This window comes from Crocodylus porosus, unplaced genomic scaffold (genome assembly GCF_001723895.1).
Source record: "Crocodylus porosus isolate Cpor-Errol unplaced genomic scaffold, CroPor_comp1, whole genome shotgun sequence".
Taxonomy (NCBI): domain Eukaryota; kingdom Metazoa; phylum Chordata; order Crocodylia; family Crocodylidae; genus Crocodylus; species Crocodylus porosus.
The window spans coordinates 3,590,993-3,600,907 of NW_017728918.1; the positions used below are offsets into that span (position 1 = coordinate 3,590,993).

Here is a 9,915-nt window from a genome sequence, read left to right on the forward strand (position 1 = left end):
TGTGCCCTGGACCTGTGCATGGGGCAGGGCAGGCTGCCACTGTGGGCTGGCGCCAGGGCTGTGCCGGGCTCTTCCCAGTGGTGGGTTGGGCCGTGCTACACTTGGGGCAGGCAGCGGCGGTGCTGGGAGGGGGGTTTGGGGGGCTACGGTGAATTTGGGGTGGCTGCAGCCTCCTCCACCCATAGCCCCCCTCCCAGGGTCACTGCTGCCTGCCCCAAGCACAGCCTAGCCCAGTCCCCTCTTCCCCCCACACTGGGAAGAATCCAGTACAACCCCATCCCCAGCCTGCAGTGGTAGCCTGCCCTTCCCTGTGCAGATCTGGGGGCACATGCTGCAATACCTCCCAGGGTGCATGTAGCAGTAGGGCCATGCCCCCCATACCGCATGGGGCTGTGCCCCCACAACTCATAGCCATGTCTCGTGCCCTGCCTCACCCCACCCCGGCTGTGCAGTGCCTGGAGCCCCACTCCCTCCCTCGTTGCCGTGTGCGTACCCCTCCCCATGTCTCCTGCAGGGCCATACCGCTGCCCCACGTTTGGGGGTGCTAATCCCTGTTAGCTCCCCCTTTCTGCCACCTATCAGCAGCACAGTGTATTCTGAGCATGCTCCCTCCTGCCATGGTAACTGCTGTAGACATGTCCTTGGCTCAGCCCTGGGAACCCACATGTTTCTCAGTAGTGGGACTTGCAGAGATAAATGTAGCAGGTTAAATTAATCCTGTGATGCCCAGTAACATCAGTGGGCTCTTGTTTATGCCAGGGCTGGTTTGGGCCCATCTCTACAAGACAGACAAAGGGACCAGAAGCAGCTGGCAGGAAAATGAACCCAATATCCAGGAGCCTTAAGAAGCTGCCACTGGGCTCAGGGTAGGTGGTTACCTTGGAAAGGTGAGGTCTTTCCTCCTCCACAACTATCAGCTGTTGCAGGGACATGAATAGCAATGAATATCTGTTTTTCTACCTGATCCTGACATTCACTGTGGAATTACTTAACTACTTTCCACCATAAAAATACCCCAAAAGTATGTTCTAATTCGAGAAGCCTTGAAGATCTGATTATTGGATCTTTGACTGGGATGTCTCTGAGCTTTGATTTGTTAGATAAGGGGTAAAGGAAGAATGTTTCTTAGCAATTTAATTTATTCTTCTATTGAGAAGGTGGATGACCGTGACCATTACACCAATGCATATGCAGTTTTCTACAGAGACCTCCAGGCTTACCGGGAGCTACTAGAAGAGAGAGACACCATCAACTGGGGACAGATCTTTCAGCTACAGGGTATAAACTGATGTAAAACATTCTAAGGGAAAATAGACCATGCCACCGCATTTTGGATAAGGAGTCCTTGTAAAGATGTGAAACGCAGGATGCAGGAAAAGTGAGTCAGGCACAACCTCTCTGGCTTTTGCATTTCATGCCTCCTGTAGGTTTCTCTGTCATTTGGTCAAATTCTGCCTTCAGTTATATGGGTCCCAATCTTTGTTTCACAAGATGTTAATTTTTTTCATAGTCTGTTCTCAGTTAAAGCCACAGATCCCTAGAGAATGTTTGGCTAACTAACATGTCACATGACAGTAGTAGATGGCTCTTTAATCCAGAAAATAAAGACATAATAAGACCCGGGGGCTGGAAGCTGAGGCTTGACAAGTTCAGAGGAGACATGATGTGCATATGTTTAACTTAGCTAGGGGTCAGGTGGATACTCTGCCCATTTAAATCTTAGAGTCAGGACTCGATGTCTTTCTAAAATCATATTATAACTCAATAGAAGGCAAGAGCTAGAGATATAATTACTGTGTGAGGGTCTGACATATACTGGGCAGAAAATTCTATATCCATGAAGTCAAGAAGAAGGTGTAGAAGAGGGTGGACATTTTGAATAACACCAAGACCTTTAAAGATGTCAGATGAACCAATGAATCCAAGCCTTGATTTTCCATATTTCTCTTTGTACACACAGGGCTCCAGGCAGGAATATATGAAACATCCATAGCTGTTGCTAGGTCTAAGCAGGTTGATGTGAAAGTATCCTCCTTCCAGATGGTTATCCACCCAGACCCTGACACACTGCCGGACGTCAGACTTCAGTATGTCTAATCGCATCCTTCCATGCTGCTATTGAAATAGTAATATGCAGACTACTAGGTCATTAAACCAAATGCTACATGAAAACTAACACAGTGGAGGGCTGGAGGTGTAAAAGTTCCATTTTCTTATCCATCTTTTTATTGACCTATATCACTCTTCTGCTATTTTATCTTCCAGAATAAATATCTTCCCTCTTTCTTTTCTCTTGTCACGTGCGTGAGTTCCAGAAGCCTGTTCTCTTTTCATCTTTCCCTTTTTTATTAATGCCCTAATATTAAGAAATAGATGTATCTTTCCACAGGGACCTTCCAACACCGCTTTGGAGCCTATCTTTTCTCACGGTCCCTCCACAGGTTGGATGTCTGTGAGACAGCACCATTTTGCAGTGTTCATAAGAAACAAAGGCTTTCTTTTTCCTACATGCAGTTTCTTAGTAATGGATTCAGAATTCCCTGAGCACTCCCAAAGCTTTCCCCCATATCCAAGGCATGGAGGGAAAGAGAATAGAGAACTGTATACATTTGGCTTCAAGAGACCGTAAGGCATGTTGCTATGTGTCCGCTATGTTTGAAGTTTCATTCAGACACGTCTTCAGCTCCAGACCTCTACCGGCTTCTGGATTGGTGCAGTCCAACAAACATTTTTTGTACTGAAAATGCTGCAATTAAAATCATGCCTAAAGGACATTTAAAACCTGTGCATTGACTACTAGATTGCACTCAGTAACAATGGCACTATTTCCCTCAAGCAGCTAGCCTACCCTACCCAATCTTCTTTTATTCTGCTTTTTTTTTTGTGCAGTGGAATGGAAAACCCATTCATATTGAGAACAATGGCTTTAAATTGCCCTTGCTCTCAGAACTGTAGGTTTATAACTTCCTAATGCCTTTAAGTAACAGATTCAGACCACAGGTCCATCTTGTCCTTATCCCGTGTCTCTCAGTTGTGGTGTAGATGCTGAAAGGGAGACTCAACTGGCTATGACCAGGGCTTTCCCCCAGTTCCTCTCACTAGCAGCCTCCAGCATTTAAGGTCTAAGAAGTTCTGATTCAGAGACTTAACTTCCATGCTCACTAGCTACTGATGCCCCATTTTTTCCAATAATGTGTCCAATTGCTTTCCTGTACTTTTCCCAGGATGGACCCAGCACCGAGACTGGCTTACCTGGACATCTCCCACGCCAGCCTGCTCAGTGAAACCTGGTCACGGGGAGGCACTGAGCAATGCCGGAGGTACCTTGCTAACCTCATTTGCTGCTTCCCCAGTATCTGTGTCTTGGATGACAACGGACAGCCCATCTCTTGGGGTCTAACTGACCAGTTTGCCACCATGATTCATGGTTATACCCTTCCGGAGCACCGCAGAAAGGGTTATAACCGACTTGTTGCTACCATATTAGCTAAGAAGTTACATAGCCAGGGCTTTCCAGCTCAGGGTAATGTCCTGGAGAAGAATGTACCTTCTATAACATTGCTGAAAAGTATGAATGCTCGGTTTCTTCCCTGTCATTTTTTCCGAGTCATCCACACTCCTTTGTGTTTCTTAGCTGTACCTCACCTATAGTCCTCAGTTACAAGACCTGAGTTAGAGGTACAAACGACTGAGATTTATAACACTCACTCACCTCCTCCTTTACAGGGCTTACTGGTGAAATTCAATGGTCTCTCTTATATGGAAGATCACCTTACATGATTTTTTTTCTGGCCATAAAAAACTATGAAGCTGATCTATCCAAATAACTATTCAGGACTGGATAACTCATCAAATCAAAGCCAGATAAGAATGGGTTCAGGGCTACTGTTTTGCCATAGCAATTCAACCATATATGACGTTTCACTCATTTCCTCTGACTGAAAAATGATTCCTCTAGTTTTCCTATCTGTGTTGTATATTTGTTGTCACAATTCTGGGGCCAACGCTAGCTCTGTCCCCTTCTGGTCTTCCTGAGTTCACCCCTTTTTGATTCTTTTCGTACCAGGCCTTGGATTATAATCCCCTGCATATCAACCCTGTTTTATATCAGCAAGTCTGATATATGCCCAGACAGCAATTCTGTTCCTTCTGGGGCTGACAGAAGTAATCAGTGACCAAGCAGCTTCCTTAAAACAAAGTATCCATTATTTAGAATAAAAACATTTTAAAGGAAACTTTTCTTAGACAGTAAAATAAACAACGTGCATATCTAGTGCACCCATCTTTCACATGGGGGCCCTAGAAGCAGTAAAATGCTGTAGACTTTGCCTCTAGATTGTTTCTATATCAGCTTTTGCCCTGTTACACTTATCTGCACAGCCCCTGGCATCTCTAGTCCCTCCCTACATTCCCTACATTCCTCTCTACATTCCTGAGTAATCAGGACAAATTAATTGCCTGCAATAATTTGTCCCAGTAATTCCAGTTGTGACCATACATGGTTTGCAAATCTTTGGAAGCAGAATCCTTGAAGTTAACAGCTCCGTCCAGTTTCTTTCAAGGCTATACTCAATATTGTTATCTAGCAAGTCACTATGTTCCTTGTCTGTTTATTCTTTTCATAGCTTCTTTTGAATGCATAGCAGTTTTGCAATCATTACCGTAATTTCATGTTAGGTAGCAACCAAGTGATAAAATAGTTCTACCTCTTTTATTAAGAAAGGTTGTAAGAGTTGTCCACAGAACGTAAGAACTGTGTGTCAATCCTACTATCAGAGAACTTGAACTCACGTGTGTCACCCCTACTAGCAGTAAACATATTTAGCAGCATTTTACTTGGACACCGGAAAGGTAATTATATCAGCCTTTGTACATTTGATGACAGATCTGCTCATCTACATGCTCATCGACATCTAAAGAAAGATTCAAGGATAAAAAATATGCTCAACCATATGCAAAAGAACTAGATCTCAGGTGCTTCAAAGGTTTCACAGCTGTGATCTTAAAGGAAGGGATTATGATTCTTTCAGAAGCTGTTACATTGAAATAAATTCTCCTCAGGCAATAAGATAGCACAGATCCTCCTTTAAAAGATGCTTCATATGAGAAAACTCCCTACGTGAATACATACAGGATAATTTTTGCAATTGCACTTCTATCTGGTCACACAGTACTTTACCTGTGCTGTGCCGTACTCATTAGGGTCTAATTTCTATTTAGTCCTGTGCTTAATGGGTCTCATTACACTACAAGAGCAGAGATTTGACCTGCTGCATTTGATCAAAATTCTGCATTGTTCTGCAATATTGTTTTTTTCTATGTGTCATCTGCCACATTTCCCACATTTTATTGCATGTCAGGGGGTTCTGATTCATAGGAGGAAACCTGCTTATAAATGTAAGAATATGCATATAAGAACCGAATCATCCTTCTATAGAAGGAAAATATTTTAACATGGTAGAATAGCCACTTGGAATGAGGCCAGCTGGAGAAATTACTGTGTACGTAGAGCTCAAAACTGGGTCTTGTATAAGATTGTAAGGATTTAAAAATTTCTCAATCAGCAGAAATTGGCAGGAGAAGTGGTAAATTAGGTGTGCATGAGGGTACGGAAAATATAAGTAGGACACACATAGGATAACCAAGGAAACCCTTATAAATTCCTAATAAAAATGACTAGGTTACCTAAATTCCTTGAATTTGGCCCAGATGAAGAGCTAGCTTATATTTAAAAGGCCAGGTCCTACTCCACGTATTAGGCACCTTAGCAAGATCTAAGTTGATCCCTGCTTGGATCCCTGGAAAACAGTTTATACAAAAAGTGGGCAGATTGTTCTCTTTCTTGCTGTTTCCTGTGATTTCATCTTAAAATTAATGTGATGATATGTTACAAAAGCAGGTGAGTTAATGCTTCTTTGAGGATCAGAGCAAGAAAAGGTCACCCTGAGGGATCTAATTAGGCACTGAATAGGATCTGGCCCAAAGTTGCTTGGGTATTACAAAAAGCACAATGTTGCCCCAGTTTAGCTGAGCTCAGCCACTCTGTCTATGAGCACTCTATATTAGTCTAAATCTAGCTATATAGTAGGTTGCCATATGGAATAATATGGAATATACCAAACAATTCTAATGGAAAGGAAGATTCAGTAGCGAGGATGCGAAGCTGGGATGTGGGAGAGCTGCTTCTACAGCAATCTTTCTGTATGACCCTGGATGAATCACTTAAGCTGTGATGTATTTAGGCATGTAACACCCACTGAGGTGCCTAAGTTAACAAGAATCCCATATTTAAATGTCTTGGAAGATCTTGCCCTTAGTCCCTCTAATAATGTCTTGGTTTCCGTTCTGTAAAACAGACTCTTTTCTACTGGATTAGGTAAGCATATTAGGATTGAGAAGTATTCAGATATCATGTTAAGGGAGTCAAGTATATATATATATCCAAGATAAAGAGAGGTCCTGTTATATTAGACAAGTTTTTTTAAATTTTAAAGGATTGCTTACAAAAAAATCCTGTAACAGGTATGTAAACTGCCTGTGTTCATTATAATCCACACTTTCAGAACGTGTCACATTATATGTAGTGATCCAGAATCTTTGTTGTTACTAGGGTTAGCAAACCAGTTAATTGACTGGTCAAATATTTTCAATGACTGGTTAAGTGACTGCATAGTTTTTGACTGGTCAAGGATTATAGCATTTTTACAAGAAAAACTACAATTTTGGAGTTTTTTTGGACAGAAATACGATTTTTTATTGTTTTTTGACACATTTCTTAATGGAACATTTGTGCTTTTTCTGTGTATTATCTGGACTTATTGGTAATTGTTTTTACAATTCTTGACCAGTATTTGACTGATCAATTGACTGAGCTTTATTTGACTGATCAAATACCGAACCCTAGAGCTAAGTACAGCCCATCAAAAAGCCCAAAGCTGAATTGATTCGGTCTTTGCAGGTTAGTCTAAACCGCAGAGATTAAACTGACTAACAAGTGAGCAAACATTTACTTTTGATTCAGGAAAATGCAGCCACATGCCTGCAGTGGCTCAGGTCAGAAGTAATATGTAGAGTACTAGGTCATTAAACAAGTGCTAGCGCATGGCTTTCTGGCTGTGTGTTCACTTCCTCTTCCTGCTGCCCCCAAGGTCTCTGGGATTTGCAGTCCACAATCACAGTAGTGGGACTCTGCAGGGTTGTTCATCACTTACTCTTCCTGCTTCCATGTGCCTCTGGGATATCTAGTCCACAGTCACAGCCAGCAGTAAGTTTGGCAGGGCAGGGCAGGGCAGCTTTGTGTGGGAAGTGGGTGTTTAACCAGACCAGAGCTGGGGTTTGCCTGGCAGGGGGCAGTCCCTGCCTTTCCCCCTCCCCAACCCTTCTCTGCTGGGACATACCACCCAGCCCAGCCCAGGGCTGGAGAGAATGTTCAGGTGCTGGGGGACTGTGATTTAACTTGATCCAGGAAGGGGTCTGGGACAGAAGTTTCATAAACCAGTTTGACCCAAATCAGTTAAGTCCGATAATATATTCAACCAGGTTTATCTTAAACTAGTTTTGTCTTAAACTTTGGAACTGCACTGAACTTTGTCCAAACAAAATTCTAAAGAGGTGCTGGCAACACATGAGTTAAGTCCGATCATGCGCAGATAACACTAGCCCATGGAAAATTCCACAGCGTGCCCAGCATGTGCCCCCTGGGTGACTTGTTGGCTTGTCAATCACCGGTGACCTACTTTTCAGCCCTGCACATGCTCAGTTACAACATAGAGTTCTAACTCACACATGCTCAGTTCAAAAAGGCATGATGTAATCGTACTAGAAAATTCTAACAGTCAAGCAGCCTGATTGGCTAAGGGGCTGCTATATTAGTGAGTGAACCCTCACCTTGGTGTGGGTGTCATTGGTGAGAGAGTGAGAGACCATGCGCTATCTGTAGCAGAGGCTGCTTTCAGCAGGGACTGCGAGGTAGAGAGCAATTTGGGATTTGATCCCCTGGTTCTCTTCGCAATCTCACACAGAGAATTCATACCTTCGATTTTGTTTTCTCTCGTACTTTGATCAGGACCTTTTTGGCAACCTTAGACACAGTAAGTTGAATATGAGTCAACAGTGTGTCCTTTTTATGAAGAAGGCTAACGACATACTGGGCTGCATTAGTAGGAACATTGCCAGCAGACAGAGGGAATTCTTCCTCTCTGTTCAGCACTGGTGGGCCCAGATCTAGGGCACCGTGTAACAGTTTTTTTGGACACACATTACTGTGTCTAGCATATTTGCAGGTGACACCAAGCTGGGTGGAGCTGCAGACATTCTGGAGGGTAGGATTTGGATTTAGGGTGACCTTGATAAACTAGTGAAATGGTCCAAAATTAATGGAATAAAATTCAAATTAAGACAAATGCGAAGTCCTGCACTTGGGGTGGAAAAATAGCATACACAAAGAGGAATGATTTATTAGGCTGTAGTACTTCAGAAGAGGATCTGGGGGTTACAGTGGACAATAAACTGAATATGCGTTAACACTGCTCTTTTTGGGGGGGAAAACAACAAACAAACCATATAGCATATTATGCTGTGTTGATAGGACTTGCTTGAAAGCCAAGGAAAGTGATTTTTCCACTCCATTCAGCACTGGTATGGCTTCATCTCTAATACTGTGTCCAGTTTTCAGCACTGCACTTCCAGGGAGACAGGGGCAAATTTGAAAGGGTCCAGCAGAGCACCACAAAATTGATTAGAGGTCTATGAAACATGATTTACGAGTAAAGATTGGAAGAACTGGGATTATATAGTTTGGAGAAGTGAAGACTGAGGGGGGTGGGATTTCAGAACTAACTTCAAATTCTTGAAGGGTGATTATTAAGAATCATAGGAAAATAGGGTTGGAGGGACCTTATAAGGTCATTCCTGATCAAGGTGGGATCATCCCTAGCTGTGCAAAGCTTCAGATCATGATTTGGATTTGGAGATGATTTGGATGTTTTGGAGGCTGAATCTATGAATCTGAATCAAATCGCTGGAAGTGTTAGGCTTTCCGAATCGATTCAGAGCTTCTGAATCACTTGGGAAAAGATTTGGGGCTGATTCGGCCATGGAATATAATGGGAAATCAATGAAATATCTATACCACCTTTGTTGTTTTTTGTCTGGTTTGGATCAAATTTGCAGGGATGGTAGCTTCTGCTGAGAGCATGAAGTCTGCCAAGTTTCAAGAAGATTGTTGCAGGGGTTCGGGAGGAACTGCACCCCCAATCCCTAAAAGCAAAACTCATGTCACATGTGTATGTTACAACACAGCAGGGTGAAAACTGCAGGGATAGTAGCCCCTGGTGAGGCCACAAAGCCTGCCAAGTCTCAAGCAGATAAGTGCAGGGGTTTGGGAGGAACTGCACCTCAAGCTGCGGACCAGCAAATCTCATGACATGGGTGACGCTGTGTGAGTTAAGGCGCAGGAGGGTGAAAGCTGCAGGGACGGTGACCCCTGCTGTGGCCATGAAGCCTGCCAGCTGTCGAGGGGATAGGTGTAGGGCTTCTGGCTTCTGGAGCCCTGCACCTCTAGCTGCTGACAGGCAAAACTTGTGCCATGGGTGCTTGTGCAACTGACTGTCTCCGTCTTGGGGCAGTTGACTATCTATATTGATTATTTCCTCTCCTTAGTTTCTGGTTTTCTAGGTGTTAATTGCTGCTAATTAACTGGCTACATTAGCTAGCTACTGTGTATTGAGCTGGCCCCTGGGTGAATCGTGATTGATTGGTAACTGGTAACACAGTAGTTTAGCAGCCAGACCTGCGGTAGTGTCTCCCCCCTCACCTCTGGCACCAAGACAGACACAGTCAGTCCCACAAGCACCCATGCCACGAGTTTTGCCTGTCAGCAGTTAGAGGTGCAGGGCCCCCAAACCCCCCTGCACC

The 9,915-nt window shown here is 43.7% G+C and overlaps 1 protein-coding gene across 1 annotated transcript in view; it reads left to right on the plus strand.

Moving 5' to 3' along the window:
- Positions 1–4,437, plus strand: part of GLYATL3 (glycine-N-acyltransferase like 3) — an 8,290-nt gene extending 3,853 nt beyond the window's left edge. Inside the window, exons 3-5 of the mRNA XM_019537146.1 lie at positions 1,155–1,278; positions 1,961–2,087; positions 3,225–4,437. Coding sequence (XP_019392691.1) covers positions 1,155–1,278; positions 1,961–2,087; positions 3,225–3,651 — 678 coding nt within the window. The 3' untranslated portion in view covers positions 3,652–4,437. The remainder of the gene's footprint in view (positions 1–1,154; positions 1,279–1,960; positions 2,088–3,224) is intronic.
- Positions 4,438–9,915: the final 5,478 nt, after the last annotated feature.